Source organism: Pseudophryne corroboree, chromosome 2, assembly GCF_028390025.1.
Source record: "Pseudophryne corroboree isolate aPseCor3 chromosome 2, aPseCor3.hap2, whole genome shotgun sequence".
Taxonomy (NCBI): domain Eukaryota; kingdom Metazoa; phylum Chordata; class Amphibia; order Anura; family Myobatrachidae; genus Pseudophryne; species Pseudophryne corroboree.
In genome coordinates this window covers 627350893-627377983 of record NC_086445.1, presented here as the reverse complement: position 1 = coordinate 627377983, position 27091 = coordinate 627350893, and the positions used below count along the sequence as shown (strand labels likewise).

At 46.7% G+C, this 27091-nt stretch overlaps 1 protein-coding gene across 1 annotated transcript in view; it reads left to right on the top strand.

Annotated features, from left to right (window-relative positions):
• LEMD2 (LEM domain nuclear envelope protein 2) overlaps window positions 1-26690 on the top strand; it is a 101853-nt gene extending 75163 nt beyond the window's left edge. The window contains exons 6-9 of the mRNA XM_063954849.1: window positions 169-314; window positions 7295-7396; window positions 7534-7636; window positions 25943-26690. Coding sequence (XP_063810919.1) covers window positions 169-314; window positions 7295-7396; window positions 7534-7636; window positions 25943-26132 — 541 coding nt within the window. The 3' untranslated portion in view covers window positions 26133-26690. The remainder of the gene's footprint in view (window positions 1-168; window positions 315-7294; window positions 7397-7533; window positions 7637-25942) is intronic.
• The last annotated feature ends 401 nt before the right edge of the window (window positions 26691-27091 follow it).

Here is a 27091-nt window from a genome sequence, read left to right as displayed (position 1 = left end):
AGACAATTTAATTCTTCCCAGAGAGCATATTTGGTGGATGATTCTTTTCTCACAAAAAAATGTTTATTTAAAAAACTGAAGCTTAATCAAAAATTGTTTATAATTGGAGAAAACCCTCTTGTCATTAAGTAGCTGCATGATATTGATTTGTGCTTTTCCGATGGTTAGGGCAAAAGGAGAAGATGCTGAAGACACTGTCACTAAAAGGGCTGATATCTTCTGTGTTGAATCATCACGACCACGTCTAGGAATTACTTGTCGAATGAAGAATGCACTCTACACAGCAATTTCTAACCTATTTCTGGCTGTTCTTGGTAGGGGTGTTTTTATTTTGGTACCTACTATAGGCCAGGATTTATCAGCCTTGGAGAGTGATGAATTGCACGGTGATAAAGTAAGAGCCAACCGGCGCCTAACTGCCATGTTACAGGCTGTGTTTGAAAAATGACAATTAGGAGCTGATTGGTTGGTACTTTATCACCTTGTAATTTATCACTCTCCAAGGCTTAGTACATCTGGCCCATAATGTATTAGGGCTTTTAGGGGGTATCCAGTTAGCCGTGAAAAATGCGGTTTTGCTATAAAAACGGGTTTTAGTGCAACATGGTATCCAATTTCTGCGAAAACAGATCCACAATACTTCTCCATAGGTTTTAAATGTTGAAATTGTCTGTTTCGGTTTAGAATCCCTGTTACTTTTCCACCCTGAATGACTACGTACTTAGAATTTTTATTATTATTTTTAATTAGCCAATAATGACGTCATTTTTGGGGACAAAAAAATGCAAAATTATGGAAATTAGGGAACAAAGAATGGGACAGGTATATTGGTGTGTTTTTAGGGTTTGCCGGTGGGAGTAGTCTGGGTGTGTGTTTGTTCTTTTGCAGTGCCTATAAATGACCCAAATATATACTTATATTAAAAAATAGCTTTCTATCACGTTTGGGGAAAAAAATGCATATAGCAACTATTTGACCTAATTTAAGTACACAAAATAGTTTTATTATAGCACTAATAGACTTCTATAATGTTTTCCTACTTTATATTAGTTTGGCTTTTTTGGGGGTACAGGCAGATTTCATCATTTTTCTCCTATACTTATCTCTGGTTTTGCCAGCTAGAATTATCATGTGAATCCCGTTTTCGCGTTAGGATAGGTGCGAAAGTTGAAGCACGCATTCCCGCGATAAGTTGTTTTCACCGAACTGTTAATGTGATAGCCGCGATAAGTTCAGGCGCAGTAAATTACCGCGTTTCTCTTGCGTCTTAGAGGATGCTGGGGACTCCGTAAGGACCATGGGGTATAGACGGGCTCCGCAGGAGACATGGGCACTCTAAGACTTTAGATGGGTGTGAACTGGCTCCTCCTACGGTACTTACGTGAAGATCTGAAGTCTTCTGCCGCCTGTGAAGTCTTCTTTCATCTTATACTCACCCGGCTTCTATCTTCCAGCTCTGTGAGGAGGACGGCGGCGCGGCTCCGGGACGAACAGCGAGGATGACACCTGTGTTCCGACCCCCTGGAGCTAATGGTGTCCAGTAGCCTAAGAAGCAGAGCCTATCAGTTAAGTAGGCCTGCTTCTCTCCCCTCAGTCCCACAATGCAGGGAGCCTGTTGCCAGCAGTGCTCCCTGAAAATAAAAAACCTAACAAAAGTCTTTTCAGAGAAACTCAGTAGAGCTCCCCTGCAGTGCATCCAGTCTCCTCTGGGCACAGGATCTAACTGAGGTCTGGAGGAGGGGCATTGCTCCCACACTCACACACACACATACTGCACTGTAAGGGTGCAGGGCGCAGGGGGGGCGCCCTGGGCAGCAATAATTACCTCAAGGGACACTGGCACGGATAATAGGTACTGCGGAGACAGTATATTACAAAACCCCCGCCAGTATAAAGAATTTGAGCGGGACCGAAGCCCGCCGTCGAGGGGGCGGAGCTTGATCCTCCAACACTAACCAGCGCCATTTTCTCCACAGCAAGCTGCAGAGAAGCTGCTCCCGGATTCTCCCCTGCTGAACACAAGTACAGAGGGCAAAAACGAGGGTGGTGGTGGTGGGGGGCACATTTATTTGGCGCAGAAAGTGTATATATATATCTATAAAAGCGCTGTACAGACTGGGACTTGTTCCAGTGTCCAGTGGCGGTGGGTGTGTGCTGGCATACTCTCTCTCGGTCTCTCCAAAGGGCCTTATTGGGGACATATCCCAGTGTGTGGGGGGGTGTCAGTACGTTTGTGTTGACATGTCTGAAGCGTAAGGCTCGTCTAGGGAGGAGGCAGAGCAAAATGGTTGTGGTGTCTCCGTCGGCACTGCCGACACCTGATTGGTTGGATATGTGGAATGTTTTAAATGCAAATGTGAATTTATTACATAAAAGATTGGACAAAGCAGAGTCCTGGGAAAAAGCAGGGAGTCAATCCATGGCTTTGACTGTGTCACAAGGCCCTTCGGGGTCTCATAAACGTCCCCTTTCCCAGATAGCAGACACTGATACCGACACGGATTCTGACTCCAGTGTTGACTATGATGAGGCAAGGTTACACCCAAGGGTGGCCAAGAGTATTCATTATATAATTATTGCAATAAAAGATGTTTTGCATATCACAGAGGACCCCTCTGTACCTGACACGAGAGTCTGCATGTTTAAGGAAAAGAAACCTGAGGTAACGTTTCCCCCATCTCATGAGCTGAACGCTTTATTTGAAAAAGCTTGGGAAACTCCAGACAAACTGCAGAAGAGAATTGTTATGGCGTATTCTTTCCCTTCACAGGACAGGTTACGGTGGGAATCCTCGCCCACGGTGGACAAGGCTTTGACGCGCTTGTCCAAAAAGGTGGCGCTACCGTCTCCAGACACGGCAGCCCTCAAGGATCCTGCTGATCGCAGACAGGAAACTACTTTAAAATCAATTTATACACATACGGGTGCCCTGCTCAGACCGGCAGTAGCGTCGGCATGGGTGGGTAGCGCAATTGCAGCATGGGCAGATAACTTGTCATCTGACATTGACACCCTAGATAAAGATAGTATTTTGTTGACCTTGGGTCACATTAAAGACGCAGCGTTGTATATGAGAGAGGCTGCGAGAGACATTGGGCTGTTGGGTTCAAGAGCCAATGCCATGGCAGTTTCTGCTAGACTGTCCCTGTGGACTCGCCAATGGACGGGTGATGCCGATTCAAAAAGACATATGGAAACTTTACCTTACCAGGGTGAGGTTTTATTTGGGGAGGGCCTCGCGGACCTGGTTTCCACAGCTACCCGCGGGTAAGTCTTCTTTTCTGCCTTATGTTCCCCCACAGCAAAAGAAAACACCTCAATATCAGATGCAGTCCTTTTGGTCGCATAAGTTCAGAAAGGGTCGGGGCTCTTCCTTCCTCGCCAGAGGTAGAGGGAAAAGAGCACCTGCTATGGCTAGTTCCCAGGAACAAAAGTCCTCCCCGGCCTCTACAAAATCCACCGCATGACGTTGGGGCTCCGCTGAGGGAGTCCGCACCGGTGGGGGCACGTCTTCAACTCTTCAGCCAGGTCTGGGTTCATTCGGATTTGGATCCTTGGGCGGTCAAAATTGAATCCCAAGGCTACAAACTAGAGTTCGAAGAAGTGCCTCCTCGTCGATTTTTCAAATCGGCTTTGCCAGCTTCTCCCCCAGAGAGGGAAATAGTTTCAGCTGCCATACAAAAGCTGTGTCAACAGCAAGTTATCATCAAGGTTCCCCGAATGCAACAGGGGAAGGGGTATTATTCAACCCTATTTGTGGTCCCGAAGCCGGATGGCTCGGTCAGACCCATTCTGAATCTAAAATCCCTGAACCTGTATTTGAAAAGGTTCAAATTCAAGATGGAATCTCTCCGGGCAGTGATCTCCAGCCTGAAAGGGGGGGATTTTATGGTGTCGCTAGACATAAAGGATGCATACCTTCATGTCCCCATTTATCCCCCTCATCAGGCGTACCTGAGATTCTCTGTACATGATTGTCATTACCAGTTTCAAATGTTGCCGTTTGGTCTTTCCACGGCCCCGAGAATTTTCACCAAGATACTGGTGGAAATGATGGTGCTACTGCGCAAGCAAGGAGTCGCAATTATCCCATACTTGGACGATCTCCTGATAAAGGCAAGATCAAGAGATCAGTTACTGAGAAGCGTGTCGCTCTCCGTGAGAGTACTACAACAACACGGCTGGATTCTAAATCTACCAAAGTCGCAGTTGGTTCCGACAACTCGGCTGTCATTTTTGGGCAGGGTTATGGACACGGAAAAGAAGAGGGTTTTTCTCCCAACGGAAAAAGCCCAGGAACTCTTGAACATGGTCAGGGACCTGCTAAAGACAAAAAGAGTGTCAGTTCATCAATGCACTCGAGTATTGGGAAAGATGGTGGCGGCCTACGAGGCCATTCCGTTCGGCAGATTCCACGCGAGAACCTTTCAGTGGGACCTTCTGGAAAAGTGGTCAGGGTCCCATCTACGTATACATCAGAAGATAAGCCTGTGCCACAGGACCAGGATATCTCTCCTGTGGTGGCTTCAGAGAATATGGTCAAGCCAGGAGGCTTGTCTACACATCAATGTGCTGGAATTAAGGGCCATATACAACGGCCTACAAAAGCGGAGAGTCTTCTTCGCAACCTACCCGTTCTGATTCAGTCAGACAACGTCACAGCCGTGGCGCATGTAAACCGCCAAGGTGGGACAAGGAGAAGAGCATGAATGGCAGAAGCCACTAGGATTCTTCGCTGGGCGGAAAATCACGTAAGTGCTCTGTCAGCAGTCTTCATTCCGGGAGTAGACAACTGGGAAGCGGACTTCCTCAGCAGACACAATTTCCATCCCGGAGAGTGGGGACTTCATCAAGAAGTCTTTACAGAGATAACAAGTCGTTGGGGACTTCCTCAAATAGACATGATGGCGTCACGCCTCAACAAAAAGCTTTGGACGTATGGTTCCAGGTCGAGGGACCCTCAGGCAGTGGCGGTGGACGCCCTAGTGACACCGTGGGTGTTTCAGTCGGTCTAGGTGTTCCCTCCACTTCCACTCATCTCAAAGATATTGAGAATCATAAGACGAACAAGAGTGCAGACAATACTCATTGTTCCAGATTGGCCGCGAAGGGCCTGGTATTCAGATCTTCTTCAGGAAATGCTCACACAAGATCCGTGGCCTCTTCCTCCCAGGGAGGACCTGTGGCAACAGGGGCCCTGTGTGTTCCAAGACTTACTGCGGTTACGTTTGACGGCATGGCGGTTGAACACCAAATCCTAGCTAGGAAAGGTATTCCGGGGGAAGTCATCCCTACTCTAATCAAAGCTAGGAAGGAGGTAACGGCGAAGCACTATCACCGTATCTGGAGGAAATATGTTTCTTGGTGTGAAGCCAAGAATGCTCCTACGGAAGATTTTCAGCTGGGTCGCTTTCTCCATTTTCTACAGACAGGAGTGGATATGGGCCTAAAGTTAGGCTCCATTAAGGTGCAGATTTCGGCCTTATCTATATTCTTTCAGAAGGAATTGGCTTCTCTCCCAGAAGTCCAGACTTTTGTAAAGGGAGTGCTGCACATCCAACCTCCTTTTGTGCCCCCAGTGGCACCTTAACGCGGTGTTACAGTTCATTAAGTCACACTGGTTTGAACCTCTTCAAACGGTTGAATTAAAATTTCTCACTTGGAAAGTGGTCATGTTGTTGGACTTGGCATCTGCGAGGCGGGTGTCCGAATTGGCGGCCTTGTCTCACAAGAGCCCCTATCTGATTTTCCATGTGGATCGAGCAGAGTTGAGAACTCGTCCTCAATTTCTACCTAAGGTGGTTTAGTCATTTCATAGGAACCAACCTTTTGTGGTGCCTGTGGCTACGGGTGACTTGGAGAATTCCAAGTCCCTTGATGTAGTCAGGGTCTTAATTTATGTAGCCAGGACGGCTCGAGTTAGGAAAACAGAGGCACTGTTTGTCCTGTATGCAGCCAACAAAGTTGGCGCTCCTGCTTCTAAGCAGACTATTGCTCGCTGGATCTGTAACACGATTCAGCAGGCTCATTCTACAGCTGGACTGCCGTTACCTAATTCGGTAAAGGCCCATTCCACTAGGAAGGTGGGCTCTTCTTGGGCGGCTGCCCGAGGCGTCTCGGCATTGCAGCTTTGCCGATCAGCTACTTGGTCGGGTTCAAACACTTTTGCAAAATTCTACAAGTTTGATACCCTGGCTGATGAGGACCTCATGTTTGCTCAATCGGTGCTGCAGAGTCATCCGCACTCTCCCGCCCGGTCTGGAGCTTTGGTATAAACCCCATGGTCCTTACGGAGTCCCCAGCATCCTCTAGGACGTAAGAGAAAATAAGATTTTAAACCTACCGGTAAATCTTTTTCTCCTAGTCCGTAGAGGATGCTGGGCGCCCGTCCCAGTGCGGACTATTTTTGCAAGGCTTGTATATAGTTGTTGCTTACATAAGGGTTATGTTACAGTTGAGATCAGTTTCTGGCTGATGCTGTTTGTTCATACTGTTAACTGGTTTCGTATATTCCATGTTGTACGGTGTGGATGGTGTGGGCTGGTATGTATCTCGCCCTTAGATTAACAAAAATCCTTTCCTCGTACTGTCTGTCTCCTCTGGGCACAGTTCTTTAACTGAGGTCTGGAGGAGGGGCATAGAGGGAGGAGCAAGTTCACACCCATCTAAAGTCTTAAAGTGCCCATGTCTCCTGCGGAGCCTGTCTATACCTCATGGTCCTTACGGAGTCCCCAGCATCCTCTACGGACTAGGAGAAAAAGATTTACCGGTAGGTTTAAAATCTTATTTTTTCACGGCTAATTGGATGCCGACTTGAGATTTAAAGTCTCCCCTTTTGTGAGTTGGTTAAATGGTGAGGGGTAAACTTTCCAAATCCACAAGGCCCATTGCCCCTGACTCATCATCGCTCTCAGATTGAAGTGTGCTGGTAATCGGATGTACTTATTTCCTTCTGCCACTGGGAGGGGGGATATCTACATGAAAGATTTAAAAAAGAGAAACACAGGAAAAGTATTGGATTTTGAGTGAGCAAGACTGGTGTTCACTACCACCAGCCCTGGTGCCCATGTGGTACCAGCTTTTCTTCTCTAGTGATGTCGGATTAGATGTGAAATAATCTGATCACTTAGCAAGTGGCTGTACATTACAAATGTAAAGTTGTTTTTTTAACCTTTTCCTGGAAACTTTCTCACAGAGTGAGATGTTGTGGCTGATTTTGAAGTTATTACTGTAGTTTAATTGCATGTTTGCAACCACGTGGCTGAACGTATTAACAGTTACTTTTCCTTGCCAGGTATTTTTTTTCTTTGGCTAGTGTTGATCCTCCTGAGATATCATTGGCGAAGGTTGGAGGAAGAGGAGAAGCAAATGTTTGATATGGTTGAGAAAATCATTGGTATGTAAGAGCTTTAGTGACCATTTATAGTATGGCTGAGTTAAGATGGAAGGAATGAGAATGAACAGACTTGTCTATTTATGAAAGATAACTGGGTGGAGGGATGTTAACACTCATCTTATTTCCTCATCTTTTAGATGCTGTAAAATATCATTACAAAGATTGGACTCTTGGAATAGAGCAGAATGCATATGTTGGTATCTTGCATGTGAGAGATACATTGATAATGCCTCAGGACAGGTAAGGAACAATCTGTAGTATTTGCTCTGTACACCATGGGGTTGATGTATCAAGCAGTGAGAAGAGTGGAGAAGTTGCCCATAGCAATCAATCAGCTTTGTGGTAGCAATTATAAAGTGCATTCTATAAAAGCATAGGTAGATGCTAATTGGTTGCTATGGTCAACTTCTCCACTTTTTTCACTGTTGGATACATGAACCCCAATATGTGATGTGATATATATGCTTGGCTAAGACAACAATAGTCTTTCCTGCACAGCCATTGTTCATACTCAAAGGTACCTGTATATCGCAAGTACATGAGGCTAATCCCTCTTCTGTACACCTGACAAGTACTGCTGGACTGCGTAGATCAGTGTTTGTGCTGAACTTTTATTTTCTTCACATACTTAGACTGGTGTAGGCAACCAATAAACACCAGCTGCTGTGGTAGTACACCATCACAGCATGTCCTGCCACAGGTTTCCTGTTTGGTCATGCTAAAGCTGTGGCAGGGCATGCATGGATGTGAAGTTGCACAGCAGCTATTGTGCCACAGGTTGCCTACACGTATACCAAGATGTGTATATATCGCAATACCGTAAGTGGCTATGCATCACAATAGTCATCTGTCCTGATACAGAAATTTGTAAACACGAGTGTCTAAATATGTTTATATGCCCATACTATAAATAAAATAGATGTTTTATGTATGTAAAGGTTGTCAAAGCTAAATCGATAATTTGTTCACGATATTGGTTCATTAAAATGGCTTCAGTCTGCAGGGTACAATTGGAGGGTCACTAGCTCTGTTTTTAATTTTCTTTGTGTTTAGCGGTCTAATGAGAGTGTTATGGGAACTCTCTAATATTTGTTTCATTATGTGTTTTCTAGAAGTTAAGTAGCTTACTATTCAGTAAACATGTTTTGTCTTTGTTTTTTGGTTCACAAACTCTATCCTCAAGGCGCTCTAATAGTACAGGTTTTAAGTATAGCCATGCTTAAGTACAGGTTACTTGATTAGTACCTCAGTTAATTTGATTATGCAGTCTGTGCTCAAGTATGGATATCCTTAAAACCTGGATTTTTTTAGGTTGCCTTGAGGACCAAGTTTGGTAAACCCTGCCATAATCTGTTTACGTTCTTCCCAATTCAGCCATTCAATATTGATGGAAAATTTAGTCATATATATGTTGTGACATAGAGACACTTGTGTATGTAAAAGAGGGTGACTTTATAGAGCTCAGAAAAAATCTAGAAATGACTACCTGGCCTTGGCATGGAGAACAGAAGTCGTGGGGAAATTATTACATTCCCAGTAGTAACAGACCAGTTTACTATTTTCACATGTGTAACTGGCATGTTTAACTAAATGAACAGGCCGCTTGGTCATCGATTTTCTTCCCATATCCTGGGCGAGATGTAATAGGGCCCGAGATCGCCAGAGGTGCGGTATGCCGGCCAATCTCGGATGTTTTTTAAAGGTGCATTCACTTACAAGGCATGGTTTTGCTGCTTTAAGTAAAAAATAAATAAATCGGAGATCGACCGACATCCCGTACCTCCGGCGAACTCGGGCCCTATTACATCTCGTCCCTAGTGTCCAACTCGCATGTAATTATATGTTAAAGCTTTATTAAAGGAAAAAAACAGAGTGGATATGTGTGAGTACTATATAGGGGTATATGCAATTGCGGTCGAATTCCCGAAATTGTCGAAAAACTGGACTTTTTCGTCAAAAAAATAAAATCGACAATGCAATTCAGTACTTTCCGTCAAAAAAAACTGACTTTCAAAATTCGACTTTTTGAAATTCGACATTTGTCAAATTCGACATTTCTGCAATGGTACAAATGCGGCAATTCGCCAAAAGTATATTCAATTGAAGTTTGGAAATTCGACAACAGTGCTTGTAGACAGTAAATTCGTCATTTTCAATCCGCCACACTTTGGTGGGGGAATCTAATAAAAAAAATTTAAAACATGTTTTTTTTTTGTGTGTTTTTTTTTAATTGGTAATAGCATATCCCTTCTAATATAAATAGATTAGGTAATTGGTTTGTCTATTTTGGAGGCACAAGTATTATTTATATATTTTTTTAAATATTATTTTTATTTATTTTTTTAAATGGAATGGTAAAATCCCGAAAAAAAATTGCGTGGGGTCCCCCCTCCAAAGCATAACCAGCCTCAGGCTCTTCGAGCCGGTCCTGGTTCTAAAAATCCGGGGGGGAAAATGACAGGGGATCCCCCGTATTTTTAAAACTAGCACCGGGCTATGCGCCTGGTGCTGGTGCAAAAAATACGGGGGACAAAAAGAGTAGGGGTCCCCCGTATTTTTTACACCAGCATCGGGCTCCACTAGCTGGACAGATAAGGCCACAGCCTGGGGTCACTTTTATACAGCGCCCTGCGGCCGTGGCATTAAATATCCAACTAGTCACCCCTGGCCGGGGTACCCTGGGGGAGTGGGGACCCCTTCAATCAAGGGGTCCCCCCCCCCCCAGCCACCCAAGGGCCAGGGGTGAAGCCCGAGGCTGTCCCCCCCCCCCCCCCCCCCCCCCCCCCCATCCAAGGGCTGCGGATGGTGGGCTGATAGCTTTTGGAAAAATGAAAGAATATTGTTTTTTCCAGCAGTACTACAAGTCCCAGCAAGCCTCCCCCGCAAGCTCGTACTTGGAGAACCACAAGTACCAGCATGCGGGAGAAAAATGGGCCCGCTGGTACCTGTAGTTCTACTGGGAAAAAAATACCCAAACAAAAACAGGACACACACACCTTAAAAGTACAACTTTATTTCACACCTGCCGACACACACATACTTACCTATGTTGACACGACGTTCGGTCCACTTGTCCAAGTAGAATCCGGGGTACCTGTTAATAAAATTATACTCACCTCAATCCAGTGTCCAGGTTATAATCCACGTACTTGGCAAAACAACAAAACGGCAACCCGGACCAAACGGACTGAAAGGGGTCCCATGTTTACACATGGGACCCCTTTCCACGAATGCAGAGACCCCCGTGACTGCTGTCACAGAAAGGTCTCTTCAGCCAATCAGCGAGCGCAACGTCCTGGCACTCTGCTGATTGGCTGTATGCGCGTCTGAGCTGTCAGACAGCGCATCGCAAAGCCTCTCCATTATATTCAATGGTGGGAACTTTGTGTCAGCGGTGAGGTCACCCGCGGTCAGCGGATAACCGCGGGTAACCCCACCGCTACCCGCAAAGTTCCCACCATTGAAACTAATGGAGGGAGCTGTGCGATGCGCTGACAGCAGACGCGCATACAGCCAATCAGGTGAGTGCCACGAAGTAGTGCTTCCTGATTGGCTGAAGGGACCTTCTGTGACAGCAGTCACGTGGGGTCCCGGCATTCGTGGAAAGGGGTCCCATGTGTAAACATGGGACCCCTTTCAGTCCGTTTGGTCCGGGTTGCGGTTTTGTTGTGTTGCCAAGTACGTGGATTATAACCTGGACACTGGATTGAGGGGAGTATAATTTTTTTCACAGGTACCCCGGATTCTTCAGTGACTATTGGGGCGTGGCAGTCGGCGGGTCAACATAGGTAAGTATGTATGTGTCGGCATGTATGAAATAAAGTTTTACTTTCACGGTGTGTGTCTCTTATTTTTATTTGGGTATTTTTTTTCCAGTAGAACTACAGGTACCAGCGGGCCGGTTTTTCTCCCGCATGCTGGTACTTGTGGTTCTCCAAGTACCAGCTTGCGGGGGAGGCTTGCTGGGACTTGTAGTACTACTGGAAAAAACAATATTCTTTCATTTTTCCAAAGGCTATCAGCACCCCATCCGCAGCCCTTGGATGGGGGGGACAGCCTCGGGCTTCACCCCTGGCCCTTGGGTGGCTGGGGGGGGGACCCCTTGATTGAAGGGGTCCCCACTCCCCCAGGGTACCCCGGCCAGGGGGGACTAGTTGGATATTTAATGCCACGGCCGTAGGGCGCTGTATAAAAGTGACCCCCGGCTGTGGCATTATCTGTCCAGCTAGTGGAGCCCGATGCTGGTGTAAAAAATACGGGGGACCCCTACTCTTTTTGTCCCCCGTATTTTTTGCACCAGGCGCAGAGCCCGGTGCTGGTTTTAAAAATACGGGGGATCCCATGACATTTCTCTGACGTCCTAGTGGATGCTGGGAACTCCGTAAGGACCAGGGGGATAGCGGCTCCGCAGGAGACTGGGCACAAAAGTAAAAGCTTTAGGACTACCTGGTGTGCACTGGCTCCTCCCCCTATGACCCTCCTCCAAGCCTCAGTTAGATTTTTGTGCCCGGCCGAGAAGGGTGCACACTAGGGGCTCTCATGAGCTTCTTAGTGAAAAGTTTAGTTTTAGGTTTTTTATTTTCAGTGAGACCTGCTGGCAACAGGCTCACTGCATCGAGGGACTAAGGGGAGAAGAAGCGAACTCACCTGCGTGCAGAGTGGATTGGGCTTCTTAGGCTACTGGACACCATTAGCTCCAGAGGGACCGAACACAGGCCCAGCCTCGGAGCTCGGTCCCGGAGCCGCGCCGCCGGCCCCCTTACAGAGCCAGAAGCAAGAAAAGGTCCGGAAAAATCGGCGGCAGAAGACATCAGTCTTCAACAAGGTAGCGCACAGCACTGCAGCTGTGCGCCATTGTTACTCAGGCACACTTCACACTCCGGTCACTGAGGGTGCAGGGCGCTAGGGGAGGGCGCCCTGAGCAGCAATGTAAAACACCTTGGCTGGCATAAATACACCACATATAACCCCCAGGGCTATATGGGTGTATTTTAACCCCTGCCAGAACTCACCTAAAAAGCGGGAGAAAAGGCCGCCGAGAAGGGGGCGGAGCCTATCTCCTCAGCACACGGGCGCCATTTTCCATCACAGCTCCGCTGGAAGGACGTCTCCCTGACTCTCCCCTGCAGTCCTGCACTACAGAAAAGGGTAAAAAAGAGAGGGGGGGCACTAATTTGGCGCAGTTTTATACTAACAGCAGCTATAAAGGGAAAAGCACATTTTATAGTGGTATTCCTGTATATATATAGCGCTCTGGTGTGTGCTGGCATACTCTCCCTCTGTCTCCCCAAAGGGCTAGTGGGGTCCTGTCCTCTATCAGAGCATTCCCTGTGTGTGTGCGGTGTGTCGGTACGATTGTGTCGACATGTTTGAGGAGGAAAATGAGATGGAGGCGGAGCAATTGCCTATTATACAGTTGTCACCCCCTAGGGAGTCGACACCTGAGTGGATGAGCTTGTGGAAGGAATTGCGTGACAGTGTCAGCTCCTTACGACAGACAGTTGACGACATGAGACAGCCGGCTACTCAGCTTGTGCCTGTCCAGGGGTCTCAAACGCCATCAGGGGCTTTAAAACGCCCGTTACCTCAAATGGCAGACACAGACACGGATTCTGACTCCAGTGTCGATGATGAGGAGACAAACGTGACTTCCACTAGGGCCACACGTTACATGATTGAAGCAATAAAAAATGTATTGCATATATCTGATAATACAAGTACCACTAAAAAGGGTATTTTGTTTGGAGAGAAAAAACTGCCTGTAGTTTTTCCTGTATCCGAGGAATTAAATGAAGTGTGTGACGAGGCGTGGGTTTCCCCCGATAAAAAACTGATAATTCCTAAAAGGTTATTGGCATCGTACCCTTTCCCGCCAGAGGATAGGGCACGTTGGGAAACACCCCCTAGGGTGGATAAAGCGCTCACACGCTTGTCTAAACAGGTAGCACTACCCTCTCCTGATACGGCCGCCCTAAAGGAACCTGCCGATAGAAAGCTGGAGAATATCCTAAAATGTATATACTCTCACACGGGTGTTATACTGCGACCAGCAATCGCCTCAGCCTGGATGTGCAGTGCGGGCCTGGCGTGGTCGGATTCCCTGACTGAAAATATTGAAGCGCGCTGTCCATTTCTGCAAGAAGAGGTTTATGGACGCGGCAGTGGTCAGGTGATGCGGATTCTAAAAGGCACATGGAAGTATTGCCTTATAAGGGGGAGGAGTTATTTGGGGTAGGTCTGTCAGACCTGGTAGCCACGGCAACTGCTGGAAAATCCACATTTTTACCCCAGGTAGCTTCTCAACCTAAGAAGACGCCATATTATCAGGCGCAGTCCTTTCGGCCCCATAAGGGCAAGCGGGCAAAAGGCGCCTCATTTCTGCCCCGTGGCAGAGGGAGAGGAAAAAGGCTGCAACAAACAGCCAGTTCCCAGGAACAAAAGCCCTCTCCCGCCTCCGCAAAGTCCTCAGCATGACGCTGGGGCTTTACAAGCGGACTCGGGCACGGTGGGGGCCCGTCTCAAGAAGTTCAGTGCGCAGTGGGCTCACTCGCAAGTGGACCCCTGGATCCTTCAGGTGGTATCTCAGGGGTACAAATTGGAATTCGAGACGTCTCCCCCTCGCCGTTTTCTAAAGTCTGCTTTACCGACGTCTCCCTCAGACAGGGAGGCAGTATTGGAAGCCATTCACAAGCTGTATTCCCAGCAGGTGATAATCAAGGTACCCCTCCTACAACAGGGAAAGGGGTACTATTCCACGCTGTTTGTGGTACCGAAGCCGGACGGCTCGGTGAGACCAATTTTAAACCTAAAATCCTTGAACACTTACATACAAAGGTTCAAATTCAAGATGGAGTCACTCAGAGCAGTGATTGCAAACCTGGAAGAAGGGGACTATATGGTGTCTCTGGACATCAAGGATGCTTACCTACATGTCCCAATTTACCCTTCTCACCAAGGGTACCGGGTACCTCAGGTTTGTGGTACAGAACTGTCACTATCAGTTTCAGACGCTGCCGTTTGGATTGTCCACGGCACCCCGGGTCTTTACCAAGGTAATGGCCGAAATGATGATACTCCTTCGAAGGAAGGGAGTTTTAGTTATCCCTTACTTGGACGATCTCCTGATAAGGGCAAAATCCAGGGAACAGTTGGAAGTCGGAGTAGCACTATCTCAGATAGTGCTGCGCCAGCACGGTTGGATTCTCAATATTCCAAAATCGCAGCTGATCCCGACGACACGACTTCTATTCCTAGGGATGATCCTGGACACGGTCCAGAAAAAGGTGTTTCTCCCGGAGGAAAAAGCCAGGGAGTTATCCGAACTAGTCAGAAATCTCCTAAAGCCAGGCCAAGTCTCAGTGCATCAATGCACAAGGGTTCTGGGAAAGATGGTGGCTTCTTACGAAGCAATCCCATTCGGCAGATTCCACGCAAGAACCTTCCAGTGGGATCTGCTAGACAAATGGTCCGGGTCGCATCTTCAGATGCATCAGCGGATAATCTTGTCACCAAGGACAAGGGTGTCTCTTCTGTGGTGGTTGCAGAGTGCTCATCTTCTAGAGGGCCGCAGATTCGGCATTCAGGACTGGGTCCTGGTGACCACGGATGCCAGCCTGAGAGGCTGGGGAGCAGTCACACAGGGAAGAAATTTCCAGGGTTTGTGGTCAAGCCTGGAGACATCACTTCACATAAATATCCTGGAGCTAAGGGCCATCTACAATGCTCTAAGCCTAGCAAGACCTCTGCTTCAAGGTCAGCCGGTGCTGATACAGTCGGACAACATGACGGCAGTCGCCCACGTAAACAGACAGGGCGGCACAAGAAGCAGGAGGGCAATGACAGAAGTTGCAAGGATTCTTCGCTGGGCGGAAAATCATGTGATAGCACTGTCAGCAGTGTTCATTCCGGGAGTGGACAACTGGGAAGCAGACTTCCTCAGCAGACACGACCTCCACCCGGGGGAGTGGGGACTTCACCCAGAAGTCTTCCACATGATTGTGAACCGTTGGGAAAAACCAAAGGTGGACATGATGGCGTCCCGCCTCAACAAAAAACTAGACAGGTATTGCGCCAGGTCAAGGGACCCTCAGGCAATAGCTGTGGACGCTCTGGTAACACCGTGGGTGTACCAGTCAGTGTATGTGTTCCCTCCTCTGCCTCTCATACCCAAGGTACTGAGAATCATAAGAAGGAGAGGAGTAAGGACTATACTCGTGGCTCCGGATTGGCCAAGAAGGACTTGGTACCCGGAACTTCAAGAGATGCTCACAGAGGACCCGTGGCCTCTACCTCTACGAAAGGACCTGCTCCAGCAGGGACCCTGTCTGTTCCAAGACTTACCGCGGCTGCGTTTGACGGCATGGCGGTTGAACGCCGGATCCTGAAGGAAAAAGGCATTCCGGATGAAGTCATCCCTACCCTGATCAAAGCCAGGAAGGATGTAACCGTACAACATTATCACCGTATTTGGCGTAAATATGTTGCGTGGTGCGAGGCCAGGAAGGCCCCTACAGAGGAATTTCAACTGGGTCGTTTCCTGCATTTCCTGCAAACAGGACTGTCTATGGGCCTAAAATTAGGGTCCATTAAGGTTCAAATTTCGGCCCTGTCGATTTTCTTCCAGAAAGAACTGGCTTCAGTTCCTGAAGTTCAGACGTTTGTCAAGGGGGTACTGCATATACAGCCTCCTTTTGTGCCTCCAGTGGCACCTTGGGATTTCAATGTAGTTTTGGGGTTCCTAAAATCACATTGGTTTGAACCACTCTCCACTGTGGACTTAAAATATCTCACATGGAAAGTGGTAATGCTGTTAGCCCTGGCTTCAGCCAGGCGTGTCTCAGAATTGGCGGCTTTATCCTATAAAAGCCCTTACCTAATTTTTCATACGGACAGGGCAGAATTGAGGACTCGTCCTCAATTTCTCCCTAGGGTGGTTTCAGCGTTTCACTTGAACCAGCCTATTGTGGTACCTGCGGCTACTAGGGACTTGGAGGACTCCAAGTTGCTGGACGTAGTCAGGGCCCTGAAAATCTATGTTTCCAGGACGGCTGGAGTCAGAAAATCTGACTCGCTGTTTATCCTGTATGCACCCTGTATGCAGGCCTGCCACAGCCAAAATCTGTAAAAGCCCATTCCACAAGGAAGGTGGGCTCATCTTGGGCGGCTGCCCGAGGGGTCTCGGCTTTTCAACTTTGCCGAGCAGCTACTTGGTCAGGGGCAAACACGTTTGCTAAATTCTACAAATTTGATACCCTGGCTGAGGAGGACCTGGAGTTCTCTCATTCGGTGCTGCAGAGTCATCCGCACTCTCCCGCCCGTTTGGGAGCTTTGGTATAATCCCCATGGTCCTTACGGAGTTCCCAGCATCCACTAGGACGTCGGAGAAAATAAGAATTTACTTACCGATAATTCTATTTCTCATAGTCCGTAGTGGATGCTGGGCGCCCATCCCAAGTGCGGATTGTCTGCAATACTTGTACATAGTTATTGTTACAAAAATCGGGTTATTATTGTTGTGAGCCATCTTTTCAGAGGCTCCTCTGTTATCATGCTGTTAACTGGGTTCAGATCACAGGTTGTACGGTGTGATTGGTGTGGCTGGTATGAGTCTTACCCGGGATTCAAAATCTTCCTTATTGTGTACGCTCGTCCGGGCACAGTATCCTAACTGAGGCTTGGAGGAGGGTCATAGGGGGAGGAGCCAGTGCACACCAGGTAGTCCTAAAGCTTTTACTTTTGTGCCCAGTCTCCTGCGGAGCCGCTATCCCCCTGGTCCTTACGGAGTTCCCAGCATCCACTACGGACTATGAGAAATAGAATTATCGGTAAGTAAATTCTTATTTTTTAAAAACCGGAACAAAATCCGTCAAATCGGACGTTTTTCGTCAGCGGGACTGTCGAATCCGTTTTTTATTGAATATGGTCAATTTTGGCACCCACTTGCCGAAATTAGACGGTCGAATTGTGTCGAATTAAAAAAACGGACGAAAAATAGCCGCGATTCGCCGCTAATTGCATATACCCCTAGTCTGGTTTAGCCACGTAAAGCGGAAAAACCCAACTATATAGTGTATATTCTGTATCATTTATGGTATGGTATCTTGTTAAGAAAAAGAGCTGCTCATGACATCAAATTGCTAAAAGTGAGAAATATTGTATATACAGAGAACTGTAGGTATTGATACAAATTTGCTTGCAAAAATAACTAAACAAAGACTAAAAAGGTAGCGCATTAATAGTCTGATAGTGCTGCTATAGTTTGTTGCTTTCATAAAGTCATCATGTATGGAACATGTCTGAACACTAAATGGAGGAGGAAAGGCTATGGCCAAATTCTACAGTATTTGATGGTGCTACACGTCTAAACTAAGCACTTGGCATTCTGTATCCTTGCCATACAATAGACTACTTGGTTCATACTTTGTATAAGACTGACTATTTCTAAGTAAGAGTCCAGCTGGCCACTCGCTTCTGTTGGGTTCCCGTACTAATGGAGCTGTGTGTATAATGCTTAATACAAGGTAATGGCCTGGAGAACTTGGATGTACGGGATTCAGGAAGTTACTAATTATATTGGCGGTACGGAAGGTGTAACGGTTAGCATTACTGCCTCACAGCACTGAGGTCATGGGTTTGATTCCCACCATGGCCCTAACTGTGTGGAGTTTGTGTATTTTCTCTGTACTTGCGTGTGTTTCCTCCGAGTACTCCGGTTTTCTCCCACAGCCCAAAAATATACTAGTAGGTTAATTGGCTCCTGACAAAAACTAACATTAGTGTGTAAGTGTGTGCTTGTAAATGTGGTTGGGAATATAGATTGTAAGTTCCACTGGGGCAGGGAGTGATGTGAATGGCCAAATATTTTCTGTAAAGCGCTGCGGAATGTGTGTGCTATATAAATAACTGATAATAAATATCATTATTATTTCTCATACGTCCTAGAGGATGCTGGGGACGCTTTAAGAACCATGGGATATAGACGGGATCCGCAGGAGACATGGGCACTTAAAGACTTTGGAAGGGGTGTGAACTGGCTCCTCCCTCTATGCCCCTCCTCCAGACTCCAGTTTAGAACCTGTGCCCAGGCAGACTGGATGCACAACTGAGGAGCTCTACTGAGTTTCTCGGAAAATACTTTTAGATTTTTTATGTTCAGGGAGCACTGCTGGCAACAGTCTCCCTGCATCGTGGGACTTAGGGGAGAGAAGTCAGACCTACTTCTAGGGAGTTTAAAGGCTCTGCTTCTTGGCTACAGGACACCATTAGCTCCTGAGGGTTTGGAACACTAGGTACGCCTAGGGGTTCACTCCCAGAGCCCGCCGTCACCCCCCTTCCAGAGCAAGAAGTCAGAAGACTGGTGAGTAGAAGAAGATAGAAGACTTCAGTGACTGCTTCTGAGGTACCGCACAGCGATCGCGCCATGCTCCCATACACAGCGGCACTACAGGGTACAGGGCGCTGGGGGAGCGCCCTGGGCAGTATTAAAAACCTCTTTTCAGGCTGGCAGAGTGAAATTGAAGTGCCTTGGCACTAACTTCTTACTCCCGCCAGCATTATTAGTTTTAAAAAAGAGCGGACTGAAGCGCGCCATGAAGGGTGCGGGGCTTAGCCCTCACAGCTCTCATCAGCACCATTTTCTCTCAAGAGACGCTGGTCCTTCCTCACCACTGCTATATACAAGTAACAGGGTTCAAAAGGGGGGGGGGGGGGACAGCAAATTTGGTGCTAAATTAAGTGATTATAACGCGCTGCAGGGTCTGAAGCATTATATATTAAGGTTTCAGAACCGGGACAGGCGCTGGGTTGTGAGCTGGCAAACTCCCTCTGTGTTTCTCTGACAGGCTTTACTGTGGGTCTGTCCCCCTTTTGGCCCAGTGTGTCTGTGGGTGTCAGTACAGGTGTGTCTGCATGTCTGAGGCAGAGTGCTCTTCCCAGGAGGAGACTGTGTTGGGGGCAGAAACGGCTGTGGGAGTGACTCTGTCGGCACTGCCAACTCCTGACTGGGTAAATGTGTTGAATGCTTTGAATGCTAATGTGGCTCTTTTTAATAAGAGATTAGATACATCAGAGTCTCAGAACCTGGTGGAAGATGTGTTATCACCGGTCCAGACCCACTCGGGGGTCACACAAACCTCGGGGATTTGCTCAGTTAGCAGACACAGATACCGACACGGACACTGAATCCAGTGTCAACTATAGTGATACCAGATTAGACCCAAAATTGGCAAAGAGCATTCAGTACATGATTGTGGCAATAAAAGACGTGTTGCATATCTCCGAGGACCCTGCTGTTTCTGATACTAGGGTCTGTATGTATAAGGGAAAGAAACCTGAGGTAACGTTTACTCCCTCTCATGAACTGAATACCCTTTTTGAAAAAAATGTGGGAAAATCCTGACAGAAAGTTTCTGATTCCCAAAAGGATTCAAATGGTGTATCCGTTCCCCTCTCGGGATAGAGAGAAGTGGGAGTCACCTCCCACTGTGGACAAGGCGCTGTCACGATTGTCTAAAAAGATGGCTTTACCGTCTCCTGACACGGCAGTCCTTAAGGATCCTGCGGATCGTAGACCGGAAAATACGCTAAAATCCATTTACGTCACCACAGGTACACTACTCAGACCAGCTATTGCATCTGCGTGGGTGAGTAGTGCTATCGAAAAGTGGGCCGATAACTTGTCATCTGATATAAATACCCTAGATAGGGATACCATCCTTTTAACGCTAGGTTATATCAGGGACGCTGCAGCATACCTAAAGGAAGCGGCGAGAGATATTGGCCTCTTGGGATCAAGGGCCAATGCCATGGCAGTCTCAGCTAGGAGAGCATTGTGGATTCATCAATGGAATGCTGACTCTAAGAAAGCTATGGAGTCTCTACCGTATAAAGGTGGTGTATTGTTCGGTGAAGGTCTTGCTGAGTTGGTATCTACGGCTACCGCGGGTAAGTCGTCATTTTTGCCTTATGTTCCTCCACAACAAAAGAAAGCTCACCACTTGCAGATGCAGTCCTTTCGGCCAAATAAATACAAAAAAGGCCGAGGTTATTCCTTCCTTGCTAATGGCCGTGCAGGTTCTCAGGAGCAGATGTCCTCCCCGGCTTCTGCCAAATCCACCGCATGACGCTGGGGCTCCTCTGCGGGAGTCCGCACCGGTGGGGGCACGTCTCAAGCTCTTCAGTCATTTCTGGGATCGTTCGGCCCTAGACCCGTGGATTTTAGAAATAGTGTCCCAGGGGTACAAACTGGAGTTTCAAGACGTACCCCCTCAACATTTTTTCAAATCAGCCTTACCAGCTTCTCTTCCAAACAGGGAGGTAGTATGCGATGCAATACAAAAGTTGTGTCGGAATCAAGTAATTGTCAGGGTTCCCCCGCAACAACAGGGAGAAGGCTTTTATTCCAGCCTGTTTGTGGTCCCGAAGCCGGACGGCTCGGTCAGACCAATTCTGAACCTAAAATCCCTCAATCTTTACCTAAGAAAATTTAAAATTCAAGATGGAATCTCTCCGGGCAGTGATTTCCAGTCTCGAGGAAGGGGATTTCATGGTGTCGGTCGACATAAAGGATGCCTACTTAAACATCACCATATATCCTCTGCATGAGGCTTACCTGCGGTTTGCTACTCAGGATTGTCATTACCAATTTCAGACGCTGCGGTTTGGTCTGTCCACGGCTCCGAGGATTTTCACCAAGGTAATGGCGGAAATGATGGTTCTCCTTCGCAGGCAAGGAGTCACAATTATCCCTTACCTGGACGATCCCTGATAAAGGCGAGATCCAAAGACAAGCTGGAGCAGGACATTGCGCTCTCACTGACAGTTCTGCAACAACATGGTTGGCTCCTAAACCTGCCGAAGTCACAGTTGAATCCGACGAAGCGGCTGTTGTTTTTGGGAATGATTCTGGACACTGAATTACAGAGAGTTTTTCTTCCAGAAGAGAAGGCTCTGGAAATTCAGAGTTTGGTCAAACAAATTCTGAAACCAGCGAGAGTATCAATTCATCAATGCACTCGGTTGCTGGGGAAGATGGTGGCGGCATACGAGGCCATTCAATTTGGCAGATTCCATGCCAGGGTGTTTCAGTGGGACCTGTTGGACAAATGGTCCGGATCCCATCTGCACATACACCGGAAAATAATCCTATCCTCCAAGACCAGAATCTCACTCCTGTGGTGGCTGCACAGCTCTCACCTCCTAGAGGGACGCAGGTTCGCGATCCAGGACTGGATCCTAGTAAACACGGAAGCGAGTCTCCGAGGCTGGGGAGCAGTCACACAGGGGGAAACCTTCCAGGGAAAATGGTCAAGCCAGGAAGTTTGTCTACACATAAACGTTCTGGAGTTAAGGGCCATTTACAACGGCCTTCTTCAAGCGGAACGTCTTCTTCGCATCCAGCCCGTCCTAATACAGTCGGACAATATAACAGCAGTAGCGCAGATAAACCGCCAGGGCGGAACAATGAGCCCTGGCAATGGCAGAGGCCACAAAAGTTCTCAGCTGGGCGGAAAGACATACAAGCGCTCTGTCAGCGATCTTCATTCCAGGAGTGGACAACTGGGAAGCAGACTTCCTCAGCAGACACGATCTCCATCCAGGAGAGTGGGGTCTTCATCAAGAGGTTTTCACAGAAGTGACAAGTCTTTGGGGAATTCCTCAAATAGACATGATGGCGTCTCGCCTCAACAAGAAACTTCAGAGATATTGTTCCAGGTCGAGGGACCCTCAAGCAATAGCGGTGGACGCGCTGGTAACACCATGGGTGTTTCAGTCGGTGTATGTGTTTCCTCCGCTGCCACTCATTCCAAAGGTGCTAAAGATCATAAGAAGAACAAAGGTTTAGGTGATCCTCATTGCTCCGGACTGGCCAAGGAGGGCTTGGTATCCAGATCTTCAGGAATTACTCGTAAGAGATCCCTGGCCTCTTCATGTACGAGAGGATCTGTTACAGCAGGGGCCGTGCGTATACCACGACTTACCGTGGCTACGTTTGACGGCTTAGCGGTTGAACGCCGGATCCTAGCCCGAAAGGGTATTCCCAGTGAAGTTATTCCCACACTTCTTCAGGCTAGAAAAGGAGTAACGTCTAAACATTATCACCGTATTTGGAGAAAATGTGTCTTAGTGTGAATCCAAAAAGGCTCCTACGGAAGAATTTCAGCTAGGACGTTTTCTCCATTTCCTGCAAGCAGGTGTGGGTGCGGGTCTAAAGTTAGGCTCGATTAAAGTACAAATTTCGGCCTTATCTGTTTTCTTTCAGAAACAATTGGCCTCCTTTCCAGAAGTTCAGACTTTCGTGAAAAGAGTTTTGCACATCCAACCTCCATTTGTGCCCCCAGTGGCACCATGGGATCTTAACGTGGTGTTGCATTTTCTTCAATCACATTGGTTTGAACCTTTACAGAAGGTGGAGTTGAAATTTCTCACTTGGAAAGTGGTCATGCTATTGGCCTTGGCATCCGCAAGGCGGGTGTCTGAGTTAGCGGCTTTGTCTCACAAAAGTCCTTATTTAATCTTCCATGAGGATAGAGCGGAGTTGAGGACTCAACAATTTCTGCCGAAGGTGGTTTCATCGTTCCACATGAACCAGCCTATTGTGGTACCAGTGGCTACTGACGCCTTCGAGGAGTCAAAATCTCTCGATGTTGTCAGGGCCTTGAAGATTTATGTCGCCAGAACGGCTCCATTTAGGAAAACGGAAGCTCTGTTTATCCTGCATGCTGCCAACAAGATTGGAACGCCTGCTTCAAAGCAGACTATTGCGCGCTGGATCTGCAATACGATTCAGCATGCTCATTCTACGGCTGGATTGCCGTTACCGAAATCAGTGAAGGCCCACTCTACCAGGAAAGTGGGCTACTCCTGGGCGGCTGCCCGTGGAGTCTCGGCATTACAACTCTGCCGAGCAGCTACTTCGTCGGGTTCAAACACTTTTGCGAAATTTCACAAGTTTGATACCTTGGCTGATGAGGACCTCATGTTTGGTCAATCGGTGCTGCAGAGTCATCCGAACTCTCCCGCCCGTTCTAGAGCTTTGGTATAAACCCCATGGTTCTTGAAGCGTCCCGAGCATCCTCTAGGACGTATGAGAAAATAGGATTTCAATACCTACCGGTAAATCCTTTTCTCTTAGTCCGTAGAGGATGCTGGGCGCCCGTCCCAGTGCGGACTCTATCTGCAGTTATTAGTTATGTTTACACACGGGTTGTGTTACGTTATGGTCAGCCTGTTGCTGACGTCGTTCATGCCGTTGACTGGAGTTTTTCTGTTGAATGCCATGTTGTACGGCGTGTTTGAGGTGTGAGCTGGTATATGTCCCACCTTAGTTAACAATAAATCCTTTCCTCGAAATGTCCGTCTCCCTTGGCACAGTTACTATAACTGGAGTCTGGAGGAGGGGCATAGAGGGAGGAGACAGTTCACACCCATTTCAAAGTCTTAAAGTGCCCATGTCTCCTACGGATCCTGTCTATACCCCATGGTTCTTGAAGCATCATCTACGGACTAAAAGAAAAGGATTTACCGGTAGGTATTAAAATCCTATTTTTTATACTTCACTAGCTGGAGTACCCGGGGGTTGCCCGTGATTTTAAGAATGTTTGTTTACAAAAATGAATTTAAATATTTAACACACAGTATAAATAACAGTATAAAAAAAGCATGTTAAATGTTATACACATCAATAAAATGAAAACCCAATCTGCTGCTGGGGGGGACCATGCTACTTCCATTCCCCTCCTCACATCATGTCACTGCCCCTGTCCCATGCAATAAATTGATCTAGGCATTCTGGAGTTATGCTGTCTACTGAAATTCTCTGTGCTGCTGTCCCACCCCTGGGGGTGGTAGGGGTGTATAACCCCCATGGAGTTTGTTCCCAGATTGTAAGTCAGATGTGTTCCAAGTTTGGTGTAAATTGCTGCAGGCCTTCTACAGTAATGCGGTCTGCTGATGTACTCTGTGCTGCTGTTCCACCCCTAGGGGTGCTAGCAGTGTTTGACCCCCTCATTGTTTTTTTTCCTAGTGTAAGTCATGTGTGTACCCAGTTTGTTGTAAATTGGTCTAGCCATTCGGTATTTATGCTGTATCCTGAAATACTCTGTGCCGTTGTGCCATCCCTAGGGTTTTCCCATTTCCAAGATTGTAAGTGAGATGTGTACCAAGTTTGGTGTAAATTGCTCCAGGCTTTCCACAGTTTTGCTGGCTGCTGACATACTCTGTGCTGCTGTCCCACCCCTAGGGGTGCTCGGGGTGTCTGACCTCCAGAGTGTAAGTCATGTGTACCAAGTTTGTTGTAAATTGCTGCAGGCATTCCAGAGTTATGCTGTCTGCTGAAATACTCAGTGCTGCTGCCTCACCCCTAGGGGTGCTAGGGGTGTCTTTCTCCCACAATGTTTGTTGGCAGATTGAAAGGCACATGTGCACCAATTTTTGAGTACTTGGGACCAGCCATTCCTGAGTTATGCTGTCTGCTGATATATTCTGTGCTGCGGTCTGCCCCCCCCCCCCCCCCCCCCGGGGGGTGCTAGGGATTTCAAATTTTTTAGTTGCGTCTGGCATGTTTTAATACGCTTGTATGTGGAATTTCATGATCTTCGCTTGTAAACTGTGGATTTGTATAGAAAAACAGACAGGACAGAATTTCATTTTTATATAGTAGATTGAGATGTGTTTTGGGACTTAGTATTTGTATAGACTATGCAATAGTGATTGAGATATTTTCATTATTATTACAAAAATGTTTACTTTCTCTAGCTTTTTATTCAGCTGTGTGTTTTGAGATTTGTCTGTTTTTAATGACTAGTTAAATGTTTGTTTTTACTTACTATACAAGCTTTCTAGTTAAATCTTGACCTTTTTAATTTTTATTTGAAGATTTATATATTAGGTACAGTAATTTATTTTATTTATTTTACTTTTATTATAGAATTTCTCATGTTTTGCATTGCACAAAGGTTTTTCTTTATTGCTTCTATTCTAGTGTTTTTTTTAGGGGTAAAAATTGATTTTGTTCCATGGTTATTTGCCCATCCAGTCTTTTTTTTTTTTCTGGAGGTAGAGAGGAAGTAGTGAAACCTCAAATATGACTCTTATGTGCGTGGGGCACATAAGAGTCATATTTGAGGTTTGACTACTTCCTCACTGGCTATTTTCCACCGAGGTGCCTGACAGGCGACCCGGGGGGGAGTGGTGGAGTTAAGTGTCTTCACTCCCTGTCGTTGCCCGGTCCCCATAGCCCTGCATGCTAATATGGGCATTATTGTCCATTTTGGCATGCATGTATAAACAAGCCAGCACCAACGATGAACTTCCGCTGGGCCGCGCATCGTTCATTGTTTGTGCCTTAATGTTTGTTCATTAATGAACAAGATCGTTCATATCGCTCAGTGTAATCGGCAAGTGTGTAGGGTCCATTAGCAAATGTTACATTTGTACACAGTTCCCTTTCCTAGACACAACTAGACTGGCCTTTAACAGTACAGTGTTTTCTAATACAAACGTCTTGTGTCAGTGTGTAACATTTCCTTTCATTTCACATATGTGCAGGAAACGCTTGAAGAAAGTATGGGATCGCGCAGTGCAGTTTATTGAGGATAATGAGTCCCGTCTCCGCACAGAGTCACAGCGTGTAGCCGGAGCAGATTTGAGGGCATGGCGTTGGACCCATTCACGAAGTGAATACCCCAGAGAGAGGATGACTTCTCCCTCATTTTTGTCCTCTACTATGAGGGAATAATGTTTCTGACAATGGTAGTGGTGTTCTTAAACCGGTCAATTCATTGCTTTTGGTAATAGCAAATTGAAACAGAAGTTGATACGAAGTGGAACTAATAGCACATCGTTTAAGCAGGGTAAATCTTGCTATATTGAACAATGCATTGAATGTATGTTTGGTGTATAAATGATCTGTTTGTCAAAGTAATGCATACAATGCCTATGTAGAGCATACTGTATGTGGGTGATTATAGGAACCTGCAAGGTTCTTACGGATTTGTATTTTCCTTTACAGTACAGGAATTAAAATAACCAGCGGCATATATAGAAATATATTTTTGAAATATTTTGTATTCTGGTAAATATTTTTATTAATGTTCGGTTTATTTATGGTCTGTGTAATAACTCACTCCTGCTTCATAAACAATATAATTTGCATCCACATTTGGTGGGCTGTCGGGTAGCTCTGCTTACTGTACTTGTGTTCATCCTTTCTTAAATTCGTTACACTGTCCAAGTTTCTCTGTATATCACAAGATAATAGACTGCATAAAAGCTTATTATCCCCCAACTCTTTAAACCTGACCCTGTGCTATTCTTTGAGTGTAATTGCTTTACATGTAGGAGGGGGGAGTAAAGGGATGGTTCATGAGATGTTGTAATTTGTTCTTGCAGGGGCTCATGGGAGATCTATACACTTGCTGTCTCCTCGCATGACTGCTCCCATTCTAGACAGTGGTTATTCCTGCGCAGCAGAGATGTTGTTTATAAGCAGCAGCAGAGAGGCAGAAAATTCAATTATTGTAGAATAACACAGCACCTGCAGTACTAGAAGTAACCTTTGCACTGCCACCACTTTATTTTTATACTTCTGAAATAGCTTGATAGTTTGATACGCAAAATAATGATGAAACGCCATTATGTGTGACACAATACACAACATAGAACAATGAAATGCAGTATTGAATATAATATTGCTAC